Raw genomic sequence first — 27,404 nt, forward strand, 5'->3', positions numbered from 1 at the left:
AAAAAGGTAAAGAAAATCAAGAGCGCTGTTAATTATGCAGGGAGTCATTTTGTATACGAGGGCTAGATTCAATGCCCCTCAGTACTTAGTATTTATAAAATATTTCACAGGATTTTTTAAAATTCAATCTACAGGCAAAAAATAAGACTAATATTATTATCATACACTATTTCGAAAGATATTTCTGTTTTACCACAACTGCATTAAATGTCAAGTGTGATTAAGAATATATAATTTAACTATTATTAAAGAAAGAACAAGAAAAATTTTGTCACCACAGAACGATAAGCAAGTCGCATTTCCAAATAGAAAAAAACCAAGTACCAAGACAGTGAATATACGTATTTATGCTAGCGGTGCAAATTCCCGGGAGACCAGCAACGTTCCGAAGTACTTTTGACCCGGTGAACTTTGTTACAATATCTATGCAATATATAAATGCCTTTACAAGCGAAATATTGGCAATCAACTAATGGGAATTTCTGTAGCACAGCTTTGTGTCTCATTATATATGGGTCAATTTACATTTCAATCGATTTGATCACATGCAACAATTGGATTCCCGCAATTTTTCAATACCAATGAGAAATTGCGCTTGATGATCTATACGAAAGTTTTAATTATGTCGAGACAACAGACAAACATTATGAAGCATAATTGTAAAAGATGAAATGACGAGCCAGTACAATGTTCATTAAAAAAATGAAAAGTTTAACATCTTGCTTTTTGTTCTGTGTATCTGAAAACTAAATATGATTTCGAAAGCTTTTTATAAGGTTTTGTGTCCAAAATAAAACCGTTTATGCCTTTCAAAGTATAATTTTCATTCTGATATATCCATTTTTAAAAAGTGAAATATCTTTAGGAAAATAATTGAAATGGATACGTAGATGCCGAATTAAAAAATATGCACTAGAATAGAGATAAACTAATCAACACAAAGAAAAATTTTTGAAAAAATATTAGATGATTTAGGGATTGACTCTCATGAACTAGAAAAAGATATGATGATAATAATAATAAACGATTAAATGAATGATTTGTTAAAATACTTCTTTTTTAAATTTATTGTTTTTAGTAGCTGGTGATTTTAGTATTGTACTATTCAACAATTTCCTGCACATATTTCAATGCAATAACTTTTCGAATTTATACAATAAGACGAAAAAAAGAAAGTAAAGCGAGGAAAGAAAAATATAACTTTTGCTCGTCTAAATGTCATAGCCAGGTTTCTCTAGTTTCAAACCTCGTTTTCCAAACTTTCACATTTGACGTTCAATAGCAGCTGAAAGTGCACAGGTAGCCACGATCTTCAGCAACTCTTTACGATGCTGGTTCGTGAAAGCTACATGGAGGTATATCCTACCCACCGGCCTCAGCTATTTTCGTCGTCTCACGTGGAATGTGATGTAATTTTATAGTAGTTGGAGCTTTTTTAGCTCTTTGCTTTGCTCACACTTTACCTTATGTCTGTCACGTCACGACTCTGCGCAACTCCGACCAAAGTTGGAGAGTTCATTTCATTTAGCTTTCGTCCATTTTGTCTGTACTGATACTGTGTATGATATGTGTACCGCATGTGTGACTCGCGCATATCACGCATAGTTTTTAAAAATATTCGAAAAACTAAAATAAAATTAAAAATGTAAAATAAAATTTAATACTCACTTAAGACCGGCAATTATTTCCATAGCGGAATTAAAGTTGCCGATATTCCAACACGTCTGAGCTACTCTCAACAGACACGAGAGCAGAGCTTGGCGTTCTTCAGTCGTCGTTCCATGGTAAACAACGTTACACGCCCATGTGCTCACCTGAAAAGTGGAGAGAGGGTAAGTAAAGTCTCGCCGTCTGACTTAAAATCGAGCGCTACTACTAACATTTTTGCTCTCGAGCTCTCGCGCTATTTTACTTACGTCGGAAAAACGATCAATGAGGCTTTGAACGGTGACGGAGGCCGTGGATGTAGGCCAACAATCCTTATCCTCAGTCTGCGTCGAACTGTGGGTAAAATTTGGTCCAACGAAATTTTGCTGCTCGGCTTCGCTCTCCTCGCGGTATTTTTGTTGCTGCTGCTGCTGCTGCTGCTGGCGCTGCTGAGCGGCTGTTAGGTCTTGCAAAACGTGACGGAGATATTCCTCCGGTGGCACTTGACTGAACAGCTGGTACTCGCTCTCCGCCAATCTGAGCGCCACCTCCTCCGGGAAGTGTAGCAGCTTTTGCAAATCCTCCAGCTCCTCAGAGCTCCGAGGCAGCTGCGGCTGCTGCCGCCTCTCCAGCTCTGTAAACATTACACAAGCATAATGTTATGCTTGCCTTCACTTCTTAAAAATGAGTTTTGGGCAATTTTTCAAAATAAAAATAAAAATGAAATAGTTGAAAAATCAGCAATTATTAAATCGCTCTTATTGTATATTCATTGTTTTTCCTATCGTGTCTAGCTATTGTTTGACAAGTATTTGAAATTTGAATTTTAATATTTCGAGGTAGCAACAATTGTCAGAGCGCCAAATTATACCCAAGCCAATAAGTCGTTTGTTTTAGAAATAGTAAATTCAAATTTTCGCAATAAAAAATAAGGATCACGTCGAGTTGTGCGGGTGCGCAGTGCACAGAGCTTCGGAGCGAACACGCTTTGAATATATAGTAAAAGTGAAGAAAAGTTGCACACTTGCACTCGAATGCGCGGAGAAGTGCAATTAAAGTAGAACAACAAGTGTTCCACAATTAAAACTATAACTCATCAGCTGCATGATAAGCGCAGCTCGCAGCGCCGAGTGTACGCAGCGCCTCTCAATTGCGCACACACAGAGAGTATATCAAGACGGTGTGTGTGTGTGTGTGTGTGTGTGTGTGTGTGTATGGGCGCGGGGCATGGCATTCGCTGTACTTTACCGTTACCCGGACTATGCTTGTGAGCGTTAATAAGAAGCAACAGTAGCAACGTGGGCCGTATACAACGATGTGCAGCCGTACACCTGCACTGCCACAGCCGTGTGCAATGCGCAGCCTCTGCCCCCCCAAGTTATATATACATAGATCTAGCCACACGTACATCGACCATTAACTCGCGCGTACATTAATGTAGCTCTTAACGCTTGCACAAAGGAACTGTGCCGCTTTAAAGCTTTCATCTAGCGACAAAGTATCTGCCCGGATACATCTCTTTGTTTTCTTGCCAGCCTCTATTTTGCTTTCATTTTTTTTTTTTTTTGCTTCAGCGTCGATTTCCCAGAGTAAAGGCGAACGGGTATAATTGTAAGCTCGACGTGTGTGTACAAATATATTTAAAACATTCATACTTTCGCTGCAGCCAAAGTTTAACCTACTGGTCCACATATTCCGACGGAACTACCTACATTTCCGTTTGAGTTTACACTGCGTAAACACATATACACACACAAACACATGCATGCATGCAGGAGGTGCCTATTCTCAATTCTACAGAACTGACATGTCATCGATTTTTGTCGCACCAGCACACGCGGCCAAAGCTAAACTCGCGCTACGCGTCACCCATGTCACTTTTGTCGAGGAGTAAAAGAAGAGTGGCGAGAGGAGCGCGTCATATCGATTGAATAATTGAAAAGTGCCAGCAGCTTGCCAAAGCTTCATTTTGATGTGTATTTATATATACATGCATTCGCTTCTGACACGTATGGTATAAATGTTTGTGTCGCGCGTTCGTGTGCGCTCGCAATATATACGTATATACGTGCGCGGTATACAAAAACTCGCGCGCAAGACGCTCACGCTGGCTTGGAGCGGCTTACGGAGAATGATGAACGATCCAGAACCAAGAGAGCTTTATAACAGATGTTACGCTAAGGACTCATTGTCCAAAGATATACGTATATTTTATGGACTTGGCGCGAAAAAAGAACTGGCGGAGTGGAAAATTGAGTCGGATAATTTTTAAAAATATTCTAATATGCTCTAAATAGCCAAGATTAATAATGATTTACTGCATCGAACAATTAAACTGCTACGTAGTTTATGTTTTAAGCATTAACATATAGCGTGTTTTATGGTAGTTGTAATTGCGTGACTCGACATAGAAACCTATAGCAATGCATTATACAGAACTGAACTCGTTGCACACATTATTGGAAAAAGCTATTTGAGACGTATCAGATTTGTTGAGGAAAACGAGACTACGCTGAGGCTGATGCACAAAAGCTGATGAAAGGAATAGAATAAATCAATTATTTTGCCATGCGCGGTTTATGACTGCGGAAATTGATGTGAAATTCTTCGAGCAAAAATCAATCGTTACGTAATATATTCGTGGTCTCGATAACAGACTAACAGCGACTGTATTAAATGTTACCGAGCAAGAAAAAAGTAATAAAGCGAAAAGTGAGTTTTATAGTCAATTGTTGATTTTTGATTCCATTTTCAGAGACAGCGAAGTTCATGTAAAAATGTAATTTTATGAAAGCTTCATTTCGAAAAGCTGTGTAAACGCTTTTTTTATTATACTCTTGTAAATTTTGCCAAGTTTTCTTTCAAACTCTATTATATTTTATTGAGATTCGCCGTTATTATACGTTTTAGCTACATCGATTAAAATCATTACATTCTGAAAGAAAATTTAACAAATTGTTGTTCAAGTTTAATTGATCACGGTGTAATGGTCGTTCATCCAGAAGTAATTGACGGCTTTGATAGAGATGAAAGCCGGCATAGGAGTAACATAAAGTATTCATAATTCAAGAGTTAGCCTATCATTAAGTCGAACAATTTACCCTCGACTTACTACATCGATGTCTTTCAAGCCTGATGCAGTAAATAATTGAGGAGTAAGTGAAAAGTAAGTTTGATTTCAAAATAATCTCTCATCGGGTATCTTACTGTGAACCTTATTAAATCGATAACCTTTGGAAAGTATAGCCGAGAAATTAAAAGATAGTATTAGTTTTTTTTCTATAATCTTTGTGGATAATGTGCACATCAAAAATGATTTTCTACTCTCAAAACGCGATAAACTTTTTTGTTATGAATAAATTTTTCGATCCTGAAAGCGAACGTATACTTTCGATATTTTTCGCCAATTTGCGGATTTCGATGGCAACGGCTGTGCCAACTGTCCTTAGTGTTTTCTGCACTTTTAATACCCCCGATACTCTGCAAGGGTAAAGGTATTACGAGAGAGTCATCTCGGCATAAAACTTTTTATTTTCGTGACACATTTCTAAGTTATTGTTTTTGAGATAATTCTTAATACATCTTGCTGCGGTAAAAACATTGTTTTCGCAAAATAAGTTTTAAGTGTTTTTCGCAGTTACTTCAAAAGCACTCAAAGTTATTACAGGCCGCGAAATGAAAAAAAAGTTTATAAATATACACGTATACGCACGTTTATTGCTCTCTACTGCTACAATTTAGCCAGAATTTTCCTGCTCGGTTGCTCTGTTTCTTTAAAGCCCGGCCGAGTTATGCGTCTCAAAATTTCTTTGGATTTTCGTACCTCAATAATGCAATGGAAAAGCCTTTGCGAGCGCACAGGAGCGACGCAATATCGCGATAAATTTCAAGCAGCTATAGTTGCTACTTTACACAGTCGAAAGCAAAAGAACAACAAAGCCATCAAAAATACTTGGCTCAACTTTTTCGAAAAAATGTACTTATATAATGCTTGTATAATGTCGTTGGAGCTCATCCATTATATCGTACGTAGGCATGCACAGACGCTGTGCGCTCTCACGCACATTGCAAGGTATCAAGTTGAGAGAAAACTTTGACGAACTTTTATAAATTTCTGACATTCTTGTTCGTAAAAGCTAAACTACACGTATAGTATTATATCGTAAACGCGCAGCTTGTGTATATATATTGCTAACTTACATCAAGGGTCGTAAACTATATCCAAGATGTGGTTCGTTTTATAACAATGGTTTATGCGCGCGAGAATGAAGTTGAGCTCGCCTAACAACCTGACCCTCCCCCCTTCCCGCAGCTTCTTTACTCCAGCAGGCTAAAATTTTCACTATTTCCCAAGCTTATCCTCGGTCTTATTGCTTTGAGAATCGTAAATCTGTACTAGTCGCTTTTTACGCGCTCAATTGTCAATTATAATTTCTCAAAGCTTTTCATCGTGCCGTAAATCATAGATAAAGCAATGGAGGGAAAGGAAAGATGTGTCTCATGAATATATACCTTATCAGGTAATAGCGCAGGCCACGTGGGGTGGAGGACGACGCTTAACCGTTTCCTGGACGTCGTGGTGAGGCGGCGGCGTCTGTCACATAAAGACTGGCACACACTCACACACGCGAGCAAGACGGTATCGTATTGCGCGAATCTCCTCTCGCCGGCTCTGCAATTTTTCTAATGATCTCTCCTGTCTATGGTCCTCTCTGTCGGCTTCTCTCTCTCTCTCTCTCTCTCTCGTTCGTCTCTGGGCGATTGGCTCGAGTCGAGACGTTCTTTGTCGTCGGTGCCCACGCGCGTATTAGGTGTGTGGGCCCCTCCCCTAGCAGGATACCTGAGGCCGTTGCGCGCCTACATCTGGTCGGTGTAATTGCCACCGCCGTTGACGCTGCTCTCGCTTCGCGCTTCCTCGCCCGTGAAGCCGTCTAATTGCGATTGACCGAATAGCAGCCTCTCTGCTTGATGCCTCGTGTTGTTGCCCTGGCCGTTCCAGCTTTTACCGACTGTGGCTGCTTCTGTACTGGCGCTGAACCTTTCCGAGCCCATCGCCTTCTGAAACAAAATGCCGACATGGATCAAACATTAGTTATTTTATTTTGCAAGAGAAAAAAGCATCGCGACGATTATGAAATTATATCCCGAAAGATTATAGCATCGTACTTCGGGCGATAATTTGTCTCGATTGGCCAAAAATGAAATATCGCCGGAGCATCGCTTCGAGCGCTTGCATACATTAATGAACGGCGGCTCGGCCACGCGACAATGTCTGGCATGCACCTGAGCGCGCAAATTCAAAAGCGCCGGGGCACTTAATAAACTCGCAGTTGCGGATCGCGGAGTATTCGAGGAAACCCATAATCAATTTTACAATCTGGAATACCAGGGCTATATAACAGACGTGAGTTCTATACTGCTTGTGAAACCTACTGAATTGAAACGTATTCGGCGAAGCGTGAGCGAAACGCGCAACAAGCGAACGCGCTTTTCCCTACTACTGCTATCCAAAGCCGCTGAGCTGCTGCCGCTGTAGCAAAATAACAACGACGACGGCGATAAAAAAAATGAAAAAATAAAATGAAATAAAATAAATAAATCGACCAGTGTATGCAATGACGCTGCTGGCAGCCTCCTTGACTATACATACATTGTCCTGTCTCTGTTTCTCTCTTGATAGCGATTTTTTGTTTTTGCGAAGCTGCACTACTCTTCCTTTTCATTTTATTCGTCGCAGTGCGCGAATACGCTTCTAAAGCGGCGCTGGCGGCCGATCGAGCTGACCTCTTTCCCCGCTGCGTTGTTCGTCGATCGAGAGCTATATATGCGCTCGAGCGATGAAAAATGTACACATCCACACGCACGAGATGCGCTGTGCGCGTTTAGGGACGAATCATCGGCTGAAAGCTTCAGCTTATTTCCAACAGCCAAGAAAAGGAATACAAAAACGAGAAAACGCGCGCATTAATCCGCAAAATTGCATACCGATGAGTATTACGCAGTGCCATGCTTTTCGACATTTTTCCCCGACTCGCATCGAGTGGTATTTAACGTTTTTACCCATTTATTTTTTTCAACCATTATTCATCCGCTGCCACTGCTCACGGATAGCTCGACGTTCGAATTTTTATCGAAAAACAAGACTCTCGCAAACGCGCGTGTATACATGCAGTAGAACGAAAGAGCGACAGAAAAGGTAGCAGCAGCGCGCCAGTCCATCTGAAATTCAAGCCCGTAACAAATGTTACCGTTGTATATATCGGGTTAAGAATATTCCTCGAGCTCGGGCAAAAGCTCGAGTCTTTCGCGCATGGCACGTTATACAGAGCCGCTGAACTGCTTCTTGCATTTCTATAGTCGCACACGACCGCACACTCGCATTAAAAAGTGTGTCGGAATTTTCCCGGAGCAGCGCACGGAATAATTTCGAATTCAACGCGGCAACTTTTTCTTTTTATCAACAATCTGCTGCACGCCAGCAACGATACATCGAGAGAAAGACACTTTTATCTCTCTCTCTCTCTCCCACGCAATTCTCTGTTCTTTGAAAAATAGACCGAAATGTTCTCTCTGCAAGCTCGCAGCTCGCCGAGCGTTATGGCGAGTAAGAAAAGTTCCACTAGTCGGAAGTGCGACACGTGTATATGCACACATGTTGGCGCAGTTAAAGGCATTCGTGTACAGCACATAGCTGCAGTGGCAGTACAGCATTTGAGCAGCCTCCGCAGTGACTTACATTGCCTCGCGCGCGCTCGTAACGTCGCACATATTAATGTAGTAAATGGCTTTTCGAAAATACAGAGGATGCGGCAGCAGAGATTGTACGAGTAATTAAAGCTCAATTAAAACGAGTTTACTATATCATGCGATACACATTAATAAGCATGTATGGATGGCGAGGTGAAGGGGGTTAAGTAAACCGAGCCAGTTGCTCCTATAGCCCGCTCATATGGAGCTCCGCGATATTACAAACTCGACTATCAGGGTGCGCAAGCTCCTCTGTGCGTCCCTTTCTGTAATGCATTTCCGTATACACGATGCAGTGTATAGCGCGAGTTCGTGCGCGAGCATACACATTTGTCGTAATTTACAAATTGATACGAGCAGCTAGGCAGAGTGCGAGGGGCGAGCTAGAGTGGGAGGGAGCTGGGCAATCGCACGAGTAAATGCGTCATACGACGCGCGGTATCCCGCGTGTACATATTGCATTATTATTTATATATAGACCGCCTGGGCGATCCCAGAATTTTCGTATTTTTGGAACAGAAATTAATTTTCATCCGATGAACAATTTTGAAATTCGAGTAATGTGCTCGAGCACAGATATCGAGATTATACATGCACACAAAGTAAAGCGAATTGTAAGCTATTTCGTTCACTAATTTCATTTTCTTTCCCTCTCTCTCGTGCCCAAGCTCAGTTGCAACAGCATATTAGCCTGCGTACGCGGAGCTGTTCAAAAACGCAGAGCTTTGCGAATAATCGAATGAGCTGCAAGACCGTTCGCTATACACGGCACGAGAGAGCAAAGTAGCAATTACAGCTGCGCGTACTGCGTCTCGAGGGGATAAATATCGCTCGTTTACCCGCGCAAAATAGTTCTGGAGCAGCCTTTGCAAGAAAGCTCCGTAACACGGGGCCTGCGAAATTTTATCTGCCACTTCATTAAAGCTCTCTCGCAGCCGGTGCTGTTTCTCAACGTTGCTAATAATATTTCTATAAATCTAGCAGTTTACGTAGCAAAGCTCCAAGACTGACGGACAATTAAACTCATTTTCAACTTACACATCCTACGTAATAGTTTGTGTGTGTACGCGAGAAAGAGCGAGTATACACGTGATGATATATAGGTATAGAGAGGCGCGGCATTATACACACCATCATATTGCATTAACGGGAAAGAGTCGGGGAGGGAGTAACAAACGCGAGGAAAAGCTCGCGCGCGCACATCTGCGCGTGAAAGATTCTAAACGCGCCAATTACTTTTCATTCGTAGCATATATTATGAAAGTTTCGAGCGAGCAGCTCGCTCGCACCACCGATATCGTTTAAACGTGTGTGGTTCGAATAGCGCGCGGCCCGCTGCACTATACCTGTCTGCCGATGCGAGCTGCTCACGGAGCCGCGAATCATTTCTGCCTGCCTGCCTCTATAATAATTCCATCGTCGGTGAATCGGCTAAACTTGTTTGAACGCTATTATATATTGACCCGTTCGTCGTGTTTTTCGTGTTTCGCCGTAGAATTATTGGTTTCATTTAGCATTTCAATGTTTAAAATCTAATCAATCGTTAGTGAACGTTCTGAATAGAGAAAAATTCAATTGGCATTAATTTTATCTGACATTCGTTTGACCTCGATAATTTTATAACGAAAGTTTGTTTGACAGATTGAACTTGCGATGCACGTTTATGAAAAATTCATCAATTTGATTAAACGATTGCTGGGTCACAATCTTAAAATACACTGTTGACGTTAATCCACGACGTCAACAAAGCAAGTAAAGGGAAAAAATTCTATATGCGAATTAAAGTATAAACATGTGGTCATAGTATAATAAATAAGTTAGGTGAATATATGCTGTCATGGACACTCGAGCAAGTAAGAGAGGGTGAAATTCTGGTAGCGCAGGAAAAGCAGCAGTGGCAGCATCTGTATGTATACGTAAAGCTTCCCGCAGGGCATAATTCTAAACATTGTAACGAGATCATGAGCGTCAAAGTTCGCGGCAATGCTCAGCTCAAAGACACGCGCACATGAAAACGCACTCACACATGCGCGTACTGTATATATACATACACATCTTTAAGCTGGAGCCTCATCTGCGTTCACATTTAATGAAGCTAAACTAACCAGTCAGTTATTTTGTCAACTTGGCATCGGCCTTGACGAACATTGCACGCCATAAGTGCGGACACTTCGGTCATTTATAGAACTGCAGCAATGCACGTCCCATCCAGCCATATTCGAGTGAAAATTTTATTTTTAGAAAATGCACCATAATGATGAATGAATTAATTCGGAGGCTGCTTATTTATAGATTCCTCTGAAGGGGTTCGAAAGAATTTCCAGAATTCAAATCGCAACACGCACGAAGCAATAGCCCGATCGATCGTTTGTAAAAATATCATCGATCGAGAATTCAAAGCTGCGAGCTTATCTGTCATTCTCTTCACATAGTTCAAAACACAGCAAGCTCTAAATTTAGACAATGAATTCAAGTACTATGTTCCCGCGTGACGTATAGCAATTGTGACGGTAGAGGAGCTTTACATTGACATTTGGACGATGTGAAAGATGCCATAATGATTCAGTATTGGTATATGATGACGACGACTCGATCTGATTCATAAAATACGAGTAATTTTAAACGTGAACCATCACATGAAGGCAAAAAACACAATCTATATCATCATGAAGTACTGGGATTAAGAGACTTTGATTATGTAATATTGAGGTTGCATTTTGGTGTATTTGCAACACTATGTCAAACTAACACTTTATTTGTTTGTAGGAAAAAAGATTGATTGTAACTAGGTTTTATTGATTATGACTCGGTGTAAGTACCGTAAGGCTTAAATGTAAGTACAGGAGCAATACAATAATTCCAATATCTACAAAATAATAGAAGAAAAATATGCAAATTAATAAAGCTTAACCCAAAGAAAAGAAATAATAAAGAATCAATTACTATAACAAAAAAGTAAACAGTATATAAGTTGATAATAATGTGCAATTGGCGAAAATCAATAGTGTGGTGTGTAGAGGTGGTACAGATTACTATAGCGAAACTATCAGGTAGAGAGTTCCACAGATGTTACGAAGACAGCAAAGAGAATCGGTCCCGGGGAGGAACCCTGAAGGATATCAAACAAGACAGGCCGATAGGTTGATGATAGACCATCAGCATCAATCACATCCCGACGCCGATTTTTAAGGAATGAGTGAAAAATTATGATTTAGTCGACTCCGAAATAAAGAATGCCTCGGTATATGTGACCTTTATAAAGGGTGTGTGCGAGTTAAAGCCTGACCTGCAGACTGCAGCGCGGTGGTCACTGAAGGCTGTTACAATCAAGAAATGTGACGAGAGAGAGAAAGAGAAAATGAGGGAGAGAAACAGAAAACTGTTTTGTTTATTTAAAATTGGGGTTGAATATAAGATAGAGCTGCTTTGGCTTTATAGTTGCAGGGTTATATTTTGGTGCCACGTAGATAAATTTGAATGTGCTTTAAATATAGAGAGGTGAAGTTTTTTTGTAAATCTATGTAAAAATATGTTCAGATAATTTTTCATGTTTAACGATATTTTCGTACTATTTGCAATCAATACAGAAAGCTTGCGTTCGTGTTCCATCTTTCCGTCCAACCTCATTCAAACGACAAGACAATTGGAGTTCAACGTAAATAAGTTTGGTTGATTCGTTTAAAAATTCAATATAATTGAATAAACTTCAACTGCAAGCGCAAAAGTCGCTACGGCAGCTGGGTTCAAGATTTCTTTTTTATCTTGTATTTGAAGTTTTGGATAACTTTGCTAGAACTTTGAGTATTCAGATCTCATATCCTGTAAAAATAATAAATGCGAAAAATAAAGGAACGAAAGAAAGAAAATATTCTTAGGATATAAAGTTTTCCCGACAAAACAATCGTCACGTCGCGTAGGGTAGAAAACGGCTGAGCGAAAAGGAGAGAGACAGAAAAAAAAGAAGAAAACTCGTGCTAACTGTCTTCGCGCCCTCTCTCGTTGTATACATGAATATATCTTTTGATTACTTTTTCATAAAGAAGCGAGAACCGACGCGAGGCGCCGCGCATCATGAGCGCGCGAATATAGATGAACCATTTACGTATTGAATATGCGAGGCCGCAGAAATAGCAACTTCGTGGCAGCTTCGTGCTCGCGACGACGACGACGACTGAAAATTGTCTGAATTATTTCATCGGTTTTTCCCGTGTACATGTGAGCGAACGTCGAGCGCGACTGAATTATTGTCGTTGATATTTTTCGTAACGTGCATATTCAAATTGGCGAGCTTAAATTTATTCATGTGGCGGATTATATATATGACCGTTATTCCGTGTCGCTGAAACAATTCTGGGCTTACATTATTGACTTACATATCCCCAATCGTTAATGAAGTTCCAATTCGATTATACCGATTTCAATTTATAAATTAGAATCGCATACGTATATCTGTCGTGTAAAGTATAGTCAGACATTGTGTTACGATGTATGCACGGCCCCCAGCGCGTAATTACAAGCGCATCCCCGCGTATTATATGAACTGGGGATAATTTATAGATGGTCATTAGGCGTATAGCGTTAGGACATGTATATATGGATGCACTCGAGCGCTCGATCAATTATTACGTTTACTTAAGCATTAAAAAATAAATGAGACGAGTCCAGGGCTGGCCGACTTGACATTATATAGGTACATTATAGATGTGCGGGTGGACTGCTCACCATCGCGCGCGAGGTGAATCGCTGCGCAGGACGCACACGTCATCGCGCGCGGATGGTCCGATCGGACGATATACCCTAGCTGCCGCTGCCGCTGCTAATTCAACTGCGATCTCATGTGGCACTGCTGTAATTCGACCAGCACCAGTAGCAGCGGTAGTTCAAAGTGTATGACGCCGAGAGACGACCATTGTGTGTCCAGCCATTACCAAGACGGACTCGCGCGCCGCTATACCCACTGTGTGTGTGTGTGTGTGTGTGTGCACTAGCCACCAATGGCAGCTGACTGTATACCGTCGAGCTATATACGTTCGATACGTGTAATGATGTGTTCGTGCGGAGCTAGCAGAACGTGTGTACACCTGCACGTGTGAACGAGTCAATTGCCGAGCTGCAGCCGAGCGTTGATTGCATTTGGCACTTTTGCTTTGTTGTGCATTTAATTGCCTGGCTGGAGGCAGCTAGGCTACGTTTCATTATGGCCGACAGCGGTTTATCCAGGACTTCGACCAGCGTCAAGAATTATGCCTTTTCCCTTCGACCAAAACGATCATTGGATCGAATTTTTTTTATCGTGTCCGACATTCGTTGAGTCACGTGACAACTCCTCTACGCGTCAAGTTTAAATTTCGAACGCGAACCCGATCGCTATGCATTCGGTTAATTTGAATTTAGCTCGACTTTCGCGAGTCCTCCCTTTTCCAAGCGAACAACAATTTATAGTCCACGGAACATTTGTTTCGAAACATCGAAACAGATAAAATCCTTCTGTTGTTACAAATCGCGTGTTTCACTTAGCCTTATCAGTCATGTAGTCTGTATCAACGCTTGGCACAGATTCCGCAGCAGCTCGACATTGGCATCTCCCCGACATGTACGTAGTGCATTTATCATACGGCTGGTTTCCGTCAGCCAAGTTCCGGTCTTCCTCGTCGTTTATTCACGCTATCGGTTTTTTGCGTCCATAATCGATATTATCCACCAAGTACTGTAACGCAGTGCGCATATTTTTCTGCTTTACCGTGTGGATTGTTATCAAGGCAATGTGCAACCACTTTGTATCGCCGCCTATGGATCTATCGCGCGATTTCAAAATTCAACGTTTTTTTGCGAAGGCGTCGCCTTATCCTGAAAACTAAAATGAAAAATGCCAATTTCCAGGTTTTGCCGTTTTTTCCACGAGAAAATACTCAAAGTTTCTGTTATGTTCTGGTTAAATCATAAATCAATAGCGCAGAATTGAATCACAAATATTGTAACGAAGATATCGTAAGCACGACTTGCAGTGGAACTGTTTTCGTGATAAGACTGTGTTAACTGACGTCAGTGAATTGTAAAGGAAACGTTCCAGATCAAATTCTCACCAAGAAAATAACATTGTTTTTGCGGTTCATTAAGATTAAAACTGAAAACTAACACCCCCACGCGATAATAAGTTTCGTCGGTCTGATCGCATTTCTAACTTATGTAACCAAACGTACTATATTTATTCAACCATTGACTTGAGATTTTTACTCAAATTTCCAATAAGTTTTATCTGAAATGAACGGCATTCAGTAAAATGAAAAAATAAATGAAAAAGGAAAAACTTAAATAAACAGAAGGTTGAATTTTTTATGTTACATGTTCTCTTGAAATCATATAAAATATTTGGAACAATTTAAATTGTTTCCCTTTATACTTATAGATATCAACTTTTAAAAAATTTATTTTTGCTATAGTCAAAGGAATAAGCTTAGCACAAGGATTGTAATAATGCAACCTCAAGATAAATGACTGAAATATGCTTCTATGCATTTAAAGAAAACTGTTAATAAGAGGTTATTTATTTATTTATACTTTTGCCAACATAGGAAAACTTATTTCGGTATTTCACGTAATAATGTTTAAGAATACCATTATAAAATTAAAAGAATATTTTCAGAAAATTCCTATGTTTACTTGGTAAAAATCGATGGAAAAATACTAGTAGATTTCAAGTAAAAGGAAAAAAATGTATAACATATAAAATATTCCTTATTCAATATTTGATGGATTCCAAAAAAATTTTTTAATTACGGGGGTTCAATTAATATCAGTTGAAGTGAGGTCAGGCACAACTCTGTCCGTCTTTTTTTCTGTTTTTTTTTAATGTATAAGATAAATTTATTCATTCAAATGAACGAGAAACATATAAAAACAAAAAATGTACGTATCACTTTGCTTTATTTGTAGTTGGATAGAAATACGATGCAATGGAAGTTTCTTATACTGCAAGCGAATATATGTACTAGAATGTTTAAGCTTGCATATAAGATGTTTGGAATGTTATACATACGCAGCACTTCGATAGTTGAGATAGTATTACCCGAAACGTTTCGGCTTTCAGCGATTTTCGATGTTATCCTACGCTCGCACGTGCGCTACGAATATTTCGTCCGCAGTATTTCGAATAAAGGTAAAAGTGTACTTCTTTTGAGAACTGAGCTATTCCTACGCTCGCGATCCATTTTTCAAAAGCTTCAGAAAGTCGGCTCCGTCGCTTCGGCGACTCGGGCGCTTTTCGTCGAAACACAATGCGAAACGAGCATTCTCTTACGAGCCGAATGTCAAAGTCATCGGTTGAACGCGTTACGTCGAGTATTTGATAATTTCAAATGACGCGAAATGAAATTAGAGCCGAGCTGGCAGCGGCGGCGGCAACTTTACTTTGTTTCAGCGTCACGCCAACGAGCATAATTTTATTTACCTCATCAGTCGGTCGAAAGTGGCAGAGCGGCAGAGTCGAAGCGCACGGAAAAGTCTTTGCGCGAATTCGATTCGCGTTGGCTCGTTTAAAGCGAAATTGATTCCCGAGCCCGCAGCGGGTGTGTTACAACGCGGACGACTCGGCGGCGCGTGGCCACGCTCCGGCGCCGCAAAAGCTCAGCCGCGATAAAACTTTCTTAACGAGCTAACGATTTCTCATTATCCTTAATGTCAAATTCGATTTTCATCTCCTTATACATCGGCGGTAGAATGTAATGGTTTGGGGGGGGCGCTCGGCTACGAGCGAAGCAGCACCGCAAAGCTCGAAAGTCGATTCGCGACGAGTTTCGCGTTGGCCACAAGCGGCGTCTAGCATTGCATCGCATCGCGCGTGGCTTTATGCTAATTGGCCTGGCGCATTAACAAATACTTGCGCTCGCCGAACGACCTGCCTCTTATGTAAACGCGTGTGCATGTATATGGGGTAAGCCCACTCGGCAGCTCGCCTCTCGCACCGGATATCCAATAATTCGATGCATCCATCGTGTGTACCTGGGGCTTCTGCGTCGGTCGTGCGTCGGTCTGCGCCGTCGGTCTCTCTCTCTCTCTCTCTGCGCGGAAAGGCTCTTGCACGTGCACTCACGCGTGACTCTTCTGTATTAATTAAAATTAATTATATTATACTATCCTCGCTCTTGAACGAACGTGTATGCGTGTCGGTGCGTAAGTGTGTGTGTGTGTGTGTGCCTAGTAGTATATACATGTGTGCGCCCATGAACATGCAAAACCTGGACGTAACCAACCATCGACATCATCATCAGCGCTGAGCGAGTATACGCGTCGTTCCGGCTTCGTTCCCCGTACAGCACTTCCACCCATACGATATATACAGAGAGAGAGAGAGAGAGAGAGAGAGAGAGAGAGAGAGAGAGAAGAACACGAGAGATGGCGAGCGTAATCTCTGCTGGATTAACACCCGAGCTATATATTGCGTACATGGGCCAGCGGCGCTCGGGCCGTTTAATAATCCATAACCTTGGCAATTGGCTTGGCCCGACACGACGGTTATCGATTGTTTTTCCTCAAATTAAACGACCAAACGACAACATTGCGCTATTTACCCAGCGGCCTGCCCCCGTCGAGCAAACGTTTGAATTTTCTAGTATAGCTACTGGCGCTACGTGACTTGTATTGTTTCTTCATTTTTGCATACTTTACATTTGCGAGTCGCGACGTACGCACATGCAGCCGTCGTACGATATATATATATATATGGAATATCGAGTGTTTTCATTTCATTAAAACGTGACCGTGCATGAGTCGCATAAAAAACCCACGAGAGAGAGCTTGCGATGCTCTTTTCAATTTTTTTCCTACCTCGCGCAACCTACTCGTTTCGTTCGTTCGCTCGTTCGCTGGCTTCGTTCCCTCTTTCTCTTTCTCTCTCTGTCTCTCGTGGAATGAAGTTGTATGCAGTATAAGGTACACACGCGCGCTGACTTTGTACGGTTTGATTGCATTTAATTATTAAGGACCGCGCCGGGGAACACTACCTGCACACGCATCGTCTGCGCGTGCGTACACGTGTTTGCAGTTTGTCCTCGCATATGCTCCCGTTTGAAAAAGTATCGTTAAATGCCACCAGACAATTGGAGACCGATTCAGCGTTTCCATTGTTAAACGGCGAAATTTTGCCCACGCGCAAATGTCCACTCGCGGAATCAATTACTTCATTTATTAATTGTTATTTCGATCGAATTATTGTTAGGGATGCGCTGCTCCTACGATAAGTCTACATTTACATTATCCGAAAAAAGATTCGAACGACAGTGGACGTGTAATTGTTTCGGTTATCTCCAGTGTCCTGAAATTTCCACTGAATATTCATTTAGAAAGCTCGATGTCCATCTTCATCTCGATGTTCCGAAGAGGACCAAAAAGCCCTTTGAAAATTTGATTTTGGAACTGGCTCCTCTATCCTCTCAACTAAATGGCACATCTATCTGCTTCGGTAAAGCTTTTCAAATGAACCGTAATTATAGCGGTCGATCCATTTTCAATATGCGAAAGGAATTAATCCTCCTCTGTCACCCTGCCTCTTTTCATTTACCGCTTGGTACATTATGAATTTAAATTCACGTTTCTCAGTAAATAATATAATAGAAAATAATATGATTTCAGTCGCGTACACTACGAAATGCCGCATATTATGTTAATAAGGAGTAAGAAGCTCAACATTCAACGGTGTAAAGCTTGCTTATTTAGCGACGGAAATATCACGCGTACATAAATACGAATGGATAGGAACAGTAGCGATTTTGTTCGTGTGCGTATACGTGCATGTATACCTGTGTGAGCAGGATATTTTTCGCGCGACTCTGCACGTAATAATATGCTTCTTCACACACCCTTACATAAATACACGTACGTATCCGTGTTGTATATATGTATGTACTATGCACCTACACACGAACAGATAAACGTGATCCTTTTACAAAATTGCTCCGATGCTGCGCCACGCTGCAACTGACTACACTGTACAGGGGTTTTTTCGCCCCCTTTCCCCTCTGCACGAGCGAGGCGTACAGCGCGGCAAGCTGACTTAGCGCAACATAAGCGTACATAGATAAAAGTCGACAGAGACAGAATGTGTTTGCATGCAAGTTCATTTGTTACTATCTAGCTGGCGCACAGCAGCATGTGTACACGATGAAACCTGCATATACAGCCGCATCGAAGAGTATTGCTTCGATTACGAGTCAAGCTTACGCATATATTGTATATATGCATCCAGGCGTTTGGTGGCTCGATAAAAATTTTCCCGCTAAAGTTTCAATATGGCAGAAAGTTGGTTGAATCGTAAATTGCGATGCTGGAGCTTTTTGGGTGGCAAATACTTGGCTGGCTCGAGTTATCTCGGTTTCATGCATATATACGCAATTCCAGCGCGCGCCACCTGAACTAGGACGTGCATAAATTAATATTCTACTAACTCGATTAACACTCGTAGCTAAATACTTTAGAATAATTTAAGGCGCGGGTATAGACGATATCACCGCGCCTCGGCGGCGTATGTAGTCTAACTTTTATTACATAGCTTGCAGCGCTCGAGTACGCCTATTGCAAGCTCGTTTTCCCTACGATATGTACAATACCCGTGTTGCCTTTTGGCCGCTGCTGCACGGGAAAATTTCAAGGAGAAAAAAGGAAAAAATGTTCAGCGACGAGGATAAAAGTGAGTCTCGCGAATATTTGGGCATACGCCCCTCGTACTTCTTAACGTTATTATATTATGTAGGTCAAAAGCTTGCGATGCGTGCAAGTGCACACAAACCTCGCTTTTTCCTCCGAAGTGAGAATAATAGCATCTATAATAGTCTGAAAACCGCCAAGTACTCCTGCTGTTTACCCCCGACGTCGTCATTCTATTTAAAAAAAAACCGGTAACTGCGGCTGGGGAGGAAAAAGGAAAAATTTGATGGGAAAAGAGGATAGGAGCATCGTAAAACTTATAACAGCTGGGAAATTTAAAGAGAATTTGGTACTTCGCTATGGGAGAGGAAAATTGAAGCCAATTATTTCAAAAATGCAGTGTAGATTAATGTAATCACATCGAATAGATTTTGTACTAATCAAAAAATTGCTCATCTTATTATAATTTCTTTGAAATTGTTTGAAAAATAAGCTGTATTATACTAAAGAGGAGTCTTTCTACCCCCGACTTCAATATTTTTCAGAATTTTTTATGGCAATACTATCTTATAAACGGCTTCAACCAATCATTAATAAAAATTTAAAAGTGTTTTATTTTTACGTAAATTAATATTAAAAATGCGATCTAGTTGTCGCAAGCTTTATTTATTCAAGCTTCAGCTGCATTAGTGGAGCTGAACCAGTTGAACTATTTCATTTCAGTATACACTAAAAACACAATCGAGAATGAGCTAAAAAATTAAAAAAGCTGCTGTTGCTACTCGGCGTGTTACGCGGCGGTGTTTGAGTTGAGGTTACTCAAAATCGAGTGGAGAGAGTTCAACTTGGCTTGTAACAGTTACATTTTTTTCATGAAGCAGCAGCAATTTGATACATCGAGTGTATACTACTCGTACAAGGTAACGGATATATCTGTCATCGAGTGGCAGATACTCGATGATCGAGGGAAATTCACTCATCGATGAAAGTAACGCCTACTTGGAAGTTTACGTAACGTTGCCATGACAAAGCGTAGCAGGTATCTAATTTTTATTTAATGTAGAGATAAAAAAATTACTAAGATTAAAAATGTGTCTGTTTAGGCTCGAATGTTTCATGAAATATTTTTTTGAAATTTAATTTAATTAAAATATAATTAAATGGAACAATTTTACTAAACATTCTTTAAAAAAGGTTGTCACTTGTTTCGTGTGATTGCAAAGTTAACAAAAAATCGCTTAATAACTCTATTTAAAGCATTAAGGCTAGCCATTCTTTTAAAATTAATTCAGAATAGCAACGCATTTAACTTTGTGAAAATAATCAAAGAAAGGCAGAAGCCAATTTCGATATACTTTCTATTTGAAGAAGTGCAAGAATGATACAAGAATCGAAAAACGGTACGGACAAAGCGAGCTTTACCCTTCGAGAAGCAGTGGCCCAATGCGAAGCAAAACTGATGCAGTGAAAAAAAAGAGAAAAAAGCGTTTCGTACAAGACCGCAATTGACACTTGCACTTGTGGCATAGCTACGTTTTTCTCTTTCTCTGTTTTTTCTTCGTACATAATGCGCGTGTGGTTTAGATATTGACTGTATTTGGACCGAATGCATGTATACGTTGAAGGCTCTTTGGTGTCGCAAGCTTTCTCTCTCTCTCTCTTTCTCTCTCTCACTTCCTCTTTCTCTTTCTTTGACTCCGACTTATGCGAACAAAAGAAACGTACACAGAAATTCTATTTCGTTGAATTCACTGGCCAGTGCTTTTCTATCAAATGCTTACAAACAAATATCAAAGATGCAGTAGTGTGTATAGCAGTGAATAAAATAGCGGATAAACGAACAAATGTGTTCTCGCGATAACAAGATTAGGTCCGCTGAGAATAATGTTGCACAATCTTGACAAGCTCCGTGGCTCATCGAATCATTATTAACTGCACGAGCTGCAGCAACGAATAATGTTCTCGGCCAATATCAGAGAGAAACAGGCTCAATGAAGCAGAAGAGTTTGGAAGCGAGCTGTGAGAAAGCACTAGCTAGCTCGGCACCTATATGCAGATTGTGTGACGGGCGAGTGGAAAGTGTGCTTTGGAGTTACATTTGCGCACCCGCAAGCCAAGCCGAGGGAATATTTGCATTTATACGTGGCGCGCGCCAAACTCAATTCAAACTATTTCTTATTCGATTGAAAGTTGAGTGCGCAATAGCCCCAGTTGCGTATGTATACCAAACTCCGAGGAAAGAGTGAGACGGAGAAGGACTGAAGCCCACAATGAAAAGTTATATATTCGTAAATTTAACTCTTAACGGATCGTTACTCTACATGTTTGCAGCTATCAAACGTGATATACGTATCGATAATAAGTTAGTCTCGCCTCATAAATGCCCCGTTGGCCCTGGACTTTTGACCAATACAAGAAGTACAAGTTAGGCGCTACCTTATCGTTGTAGCTGTTGCTGCTATACAACTGTTGCTTTTCGAAACTTTATTTCAGAGTTTTTGTGGGGCGTCAATCTCATCGTGTCAAAGAATTCAATGCGTTTTATAAATTAAATTGAGCTTCTATGAAAATGTTTCACTTTCAAAGCAATGATCAAAATTTTCCTGTTGGTTAAAAAATACGGTATTAAATTTGCTACCTATTTTCCTTTTTTTTTGCCTCGGTTTTTTGTTTTGAAACAACGAATCTATTATTCAATTTTCAAAAGTAAATGAAAAGAAAATACATATCCATGTTATATGATATGAGTTTTGATGTATGTACATTCTATCTACGATGTGATTGTGGTTTGATAAAAAAGCTTTCTTGTTTTTTGAGAGCATCAAATTTAATGAAATTTTTTACAACGTTATTAAAATATTGATTTTCTTCATACGCAAAATTTTTAAATGATTGACTTTACTTCAAATTCCGTACTCCCATAGTACAAATGAAACACTCGATCAATTTGCAATGGAGAAGTAAAAAATTTGTGTTAGGATCGTAATTTTTCCTACGCGTTGACGTAACGAATGGCACGTGAAAATTTGCAAGTAAACGATGAGTTTAATCAATGCGACATTGTTCGCCGTTACTTATATATGAGCATGGGTGAAGAGATATAATTGGTTGATTGGATCATTTTGCGGTCGAATTGAACACGGAAGGACGAGAACTTGAAGTATTAGTTGAAGCTCTCAATATGATCGTGATGACTTCGCAACTGCTTCGTTACTTGCGTTTAACTCGACAACGAACTTGTCAAATTCATCGATGAGCAGAAGAGGAAGGTAGTATAAGAGCTTGTCGAACACAAGAAGTTGGAGCGTTTGAATAATACGTCGGCGTTTATTTTTCGTTTAGACAAAGCGTTGTGATTTTTTTATACTGACCGCAGGTTTAATTATTTTAAAAATTAAGTATAAGAAGGAAGCAAGCACACGTGTTTTATTCATTTTAGTTGGTTTATCTAAAACCCGTGCGGTTAGCATAAGGAGATTACATTTTTACCAATGTAATTAAGCGTGCTGATAAATTAACTCACATGTATGCTTCTCTTGATTTTGAGAGAAATTCAACGAGATTTTACGGTTTCTTGCCTAGAACAGAAAGATGAATAATTTATAAGATAAATAATTGATATAAACTTGTTAGATTAGGCGAGTCTAGAAATATTTTATAGTTTGAAAATAAACATTTAATTACAGTATGTCACTCAACTTTGTAGAAAATACAAAATTTCGTATGTGTAGTAATTTAATTTGGAAGATATCAAATTTTGGATATTAATTAGAATCTTCAAACCCGCTTTCTAAGAAGTTGACTGAATATCCCTTTCAAAAGCTACAAGAACACTTTTTTGCTCTATACATCTACGGAGCTTTCTTAGACGAATATTCTGCAGAATTCGCTGAAAATATTTTTGACAATGTTTATTTTCACCCTGAAACTCCAAAAATTCTTTGCACAATTGTAAGTTATTGAAAAATTTTTAATAGCTTATTATGCCTTATAAATCAATAAATTCTCGAGTTAACGTACACTCAAAAAGGCTTCTCCTTTTTTATGAATTCACTTAATGTATAGTAGAATTGTTTTCTTTGCTTGGACCAACTTGTCCTTGGTAAAAACTCCCTATAGTATCAGTGACCATTGATCTTGGTGGAATTTTCGCGATTCTTTAGAACGGAAATACTCTCAGAATTCATTGACATAAACTAAAATTGACCTAGTCCGTCCTGAATGGGCTAACTTAAAAATACTTATTGAACGTATTTATTGAGGCAGTCCATTCGAATCCGCTTTGTGACTCTTTAATCCTATTTTGGTAAACAAAAGTATAAATGCATTTATCTTGTTGAGAAATATTAGTTTTTGGGTATTATTGGAAATTCGCACATCGTCTGGGTGACCTTTTCTTCTATAGTCAAGATCTATTTACTTTAGTAGAATATGTTTTTAAAGACAATTATAATCTCGCAAAATTTATGTTATTCAAGAATTTTTCCCACTTTCAGATTTAGAGATAAACATAATTGCCATCTAGCGTTGGAAACTCAAAGTAAACTTTTTCTACCTGGGGAAATTTAGGTATAAAAGCTATCAAAGGTCTATGCAAAAATGTAAATTACACTCATCAACTTTTCAGCATAAATCACCAGGTCAGCAATGTAAATTTTGATAGCTGCGTATTTAACTTGGATGTACTTTGACATTATTGACATGTACATAACTATACGATATAAATATCCCGTCGTGCTATGTGCGCAAGTATGAAAGGAAAACCAACGAGGCAGTGTCTGTGAGAAATCGGCTTTTGCCAGGCAAGTGCGCTGCGGTTGCATTATGCATCAGCTAATCCGAGGCTCAGTCTTCGCCTCCACCGAGCCGTGTAGCTTTAGTTTTTTCCTTGACTTTCTTCTAATCCAAGCTTGCGAGGCAGCAAAGTTTCGGCTCTGTTTTGCGATACCCATTATATAAATCTCTTGTATACGCCTGCGCCGAGATTTCATTCGCGAATGTCGTCCGATGGAGTTTACTCTCGAATCCATTATATGCGAGCTCGCATTAAGTCGGCGCGCGACTAATTAAAGTCTGCGAATTCTGTAGAGCATAAAAACCAGAATCTATTATTCGTTTTTTTTTTTCTTAAAAAAGTCGATTGATATTTTTCATTAAAATCATCGACGAACAATGGGATGTACTAAAAGCCGACGCCAATAAAAAAGTAATTTACAGATGGAACAATTCGAACGAATGCCTGCTGATAAGTAAATCGATTTAATTCGGCCATCAGTTACATTACTTAAAAGCCCCCGTGCCGGCAATATATAGTCGAACTTTTTGATGTCAATTAAAAGCGCTTCAAGCCCAAGCACAATGGGAGAGAATCAAATAAATGACAAAGACAGCCGAATAGAATTTCAATTTCCTAGCGAAACGTCAACAATGATGCCGTCGTTTCCTTTTCCCTCGTAATATTATTCGCAGGTATATGCATATACGCATGCACTCTCCTATGTAGTCGCAGTGACACGACAATACGTGTCTTTAGTACGACGATACGCGCACAAGAGGATGCTACGAAACCCAACGTAAATTACCTCAGTTGTGACACCATATAAATATTTTGGTTAATTTTTGCTAATCAACTGGCGCATCGTCCATCGTCTCACAATGAGCCCCGGGCTTTGCCACATTGCATGTAAATTCGACGCGTATAAAGTATGGCCACAGATTTAGCTGTCTAGTAGCAATTGTAACAGATGTACTGGGAAACAGAGCGAGGAAATAATCATTAACGCGGCAAAGCAGCGTCTAATTCAATAAGCCCCGTTGGGTTCTCTGCGAGCTGGCATGCGGAGCCGAGGCTCGAGGCAGCTCCATGCACTGAATATACCTTTCTTCCGATTCGCGCAGTGCAGCCGTAGAGCAGGCGCGTGAATGAAGACAAAGTCAGCAGGTTTCTGCGCTGCAGGCTCATATTAATCTCTATTTCTCAACGTTTCTATCTCAGCCTCTCTCTCTCTCTCTCTCTCGTCCTATTCATGTTTACAACTTTGAAGCAGGAAAGCGCGTAAGCTCACACGATATGTGCAGAGTCAAACGTTGCAGGGTGTCGTCTAATGGGCTAGCGCACACGGTAACAGGCACGCTCGCACAGATACACAAGCTTCATGGACTGACGCTACACACATGATATTATCAATGGATGAACTACCTTGTTGCTTATAAAGATATTAAGATAAATTTTTACATTTAAGGGCTTTCGTGCAGCGGTGCGTGTAAATCTGATTACATAGCAAAGGTTATTTTAAAATTTTTGTACATACATAATATAATTTTATAAATTCCAGTATAATTTTTTTGTAGAAAAAGTCGAAAGCCTCTGATATTTAATGCAGCTCCAGCGTACAATTAAATGAAATCCAAGATCGAGCTCTGCTTAGTGTGTATATTGCCCGCTGTTGCAAGCTCGGCGTGCTTTCGACAGCGAGATCACGTATGCTTTAAGTTCGGCCATCGCGCGAAAGTCCATTGTTCGAGAGCACTACAATCGTAATGAATACGATTCGTAAGCATGTACGATTTTATCGATGCCTCCGTTCCCCAGATCGCCAACAACTGATTATTGCAGCATTTTCTATCCTCGTCGATGCGAAAGTTGCAATAATGTTTCGAATCGAGTCGCTGAAAGGGGCAGATAAGAGGCTTTTCAGTGGTTCATTAGCTTCTGCGACAATTGAATAATATCCATCGACATTTTCTGCTCGCTCCATTATTATCTATACCATCGTAAAATCAAACGAGCGATAAATTTGCATCGATAGACAAAGTTTCGTAGCTTTGTATACATCGTTGAATATTTCGCGATCGAACAGCTCCACAAGTGCTTATTAATATACTGCCCACGAGTCCAAAAGTAAACGAACGATTTTTATCGGCCGCAAAACAAACGATAATAATGCAATCGTCGAAGGGTAGCTGATATCGACGAAGATAGCACGCATCGACCATACGATGTATACCTATGCAGGCGGCAATTCGGTGCTATTTTTGAGTGTCGCATGCGTCATCGCTGAACATGCATACGCCACCAGTAGCAGCAGCAGCAGCCCCAGCCGCCGCACACTCGCACGCGCTCTTGAACTATACTATACACACGTTCTACTGCCTCTCACTCACTCGCGCGCGCGCTCATTTAACAAATGCCCTCTCGACCCGAACCCTATTAAGTATACCGACCGAGACTAGTTCTCCGCGCTGCAAAACATTAATGAGCGTATGAGCATTGCGCGCTGCCAGCCAAAATAATATGAACCCGTTTGAGTGAGCACTGCCGCGTCGCTTGATGATATTCAGCAAACTTTATCGTTACCATTCGCCTACCTGATATGAGTAAAGATCCACGATGACGAGCTCGAAAATGAATAGTTGTACGTGAGCATAAATAAATTTGGTTAATCATCGTTCAGCTTTTCCATCATTTGTCGTCGGCAATTCGAAAATCGACGAGTGATTTAAGGACTCATGATCCCGCTTCTTCTTTTGTGTTTTATCTCGGAATCAATCGAGCCCATTTGTTTGCCAATTATTATAAAGCGTAAGTTTCGATGTGGAATGTACCAAATTATCGGGAGAGTCGAAGCTCGAGCAAACTCGTAATTTACCCAGCATATAATTAAAACAGGTCGATGGAGGGTTTCTAGAGGGATGGGAAGATGGCTCGAGCGCGGCGTGTGTATATAGACACGTACACTGCGCGCCAAAATTCATCAACACTCGAAATACGTGTAACATCGTACACGGCGCACGTTTTCATCGTAACGCGCGAGAGACGGTGCCATACGCTGCGAATACGTCGATGTATTATAAACGCACGGGAGTGGCTGTTGAATACTGGAGTGCATATGCGCATCGAAGATCGATGTAAACCCATATTCAATCGACCGACCGACCAACGTATTACATCATGTATAACGCCGACGGCAAAACTTTCTTCCGACTTCTCACTAGTTTTCGGTTATCATCTAGTTTCTACTGAATTACATCTCATCCTTAAAATTTAAAAAAGAAATTGGGCGCTTTTTTATTTTTTCGAAGACGGATAACACTGCCCTAGACAACTCAGAGTGAAACGATCAATTGCTCTACCAATTTGATATTTTCTGGAACTATTGAAGATCTACTAGAAATGCCTAAATGTATCAAAAGCGTCAAATACACGAAGCTCCGGTAGCACGTACAAATTCGATCAGACACTCGGAGGGGAGTTTACTATCACCGACTATTACTTTTGCGAGAGCAAGGACATATCGATCAAAATTCGATTGGCTAAAAGTAATCTGTACAATCAAGGTTACGATGATGCTCTTTCAAAGACGTTTGATATA

The 27,404-nt window shown here is 40.4% G+C and overlaps 1 protein-coding gene across 7 annotated transcripts in view; it reads right to left on the reverse strand.

The window, feature by feature from the left end:
• Window positions 1–27,404, reverse strand: part of LOC106653891 (1-phosphatidylinositol 4,5-bisphosphate phosphodiesterase epsilon-1-like) — a 99,499-nt gene that overhangs the window by 21,612 nt on the left and 50,483 nt on the right. For 4 of the 7 annotated variants that reach the window (XM_014373530.2, XM_023462623.1, XM_014373534.2 and 1 more), the window contains 4 exons: window positions 22,556–22,610; window positions 6,160–6,705; window positions 1,917–2,281; window positions 1,669–1,814 (listed from right to left, as the gene is read on the reverse strand). In XM_014373530.2, coding sequence (XP_014229016.1) covers window positions 1,669–1,691 — 23 coding nt within the window. In that variant the 5' untranslated portion in view covers window positions 1,692–1,814; window positions 1,917–2,281; window positions 6,160–6,705; window positions 22,556–22,610. The remainder of the gene's footprint in view (window positions 1–1,668; window positions 1,815–1,916; window positions 2,282–6,159; window positions 6,706–22,555; window positions 22,611–27,404) is intronic. The other 3 variants (XM_014373533.2, XM_023462625.1, XM_014373532.2) reach the window with 3 other exon arrangements.

This window comes from Trichogramma pretiosum, unplaced genomic scaffold, assembly GCF_000599845.2.
Source record: "Trichogramma pretiosum strain Unisexual culture from Peru unplaced genomic scaffold, Tpre_2.0 scaffold11, whole genome shotgun sequence".
Lineage (NCBI taxonomy): Eukaryota > Metazoa > Arthropoda > Insecta > Hymenoptera > Trichogrammatidae > Trichogramma > Trichogramma pretiosum.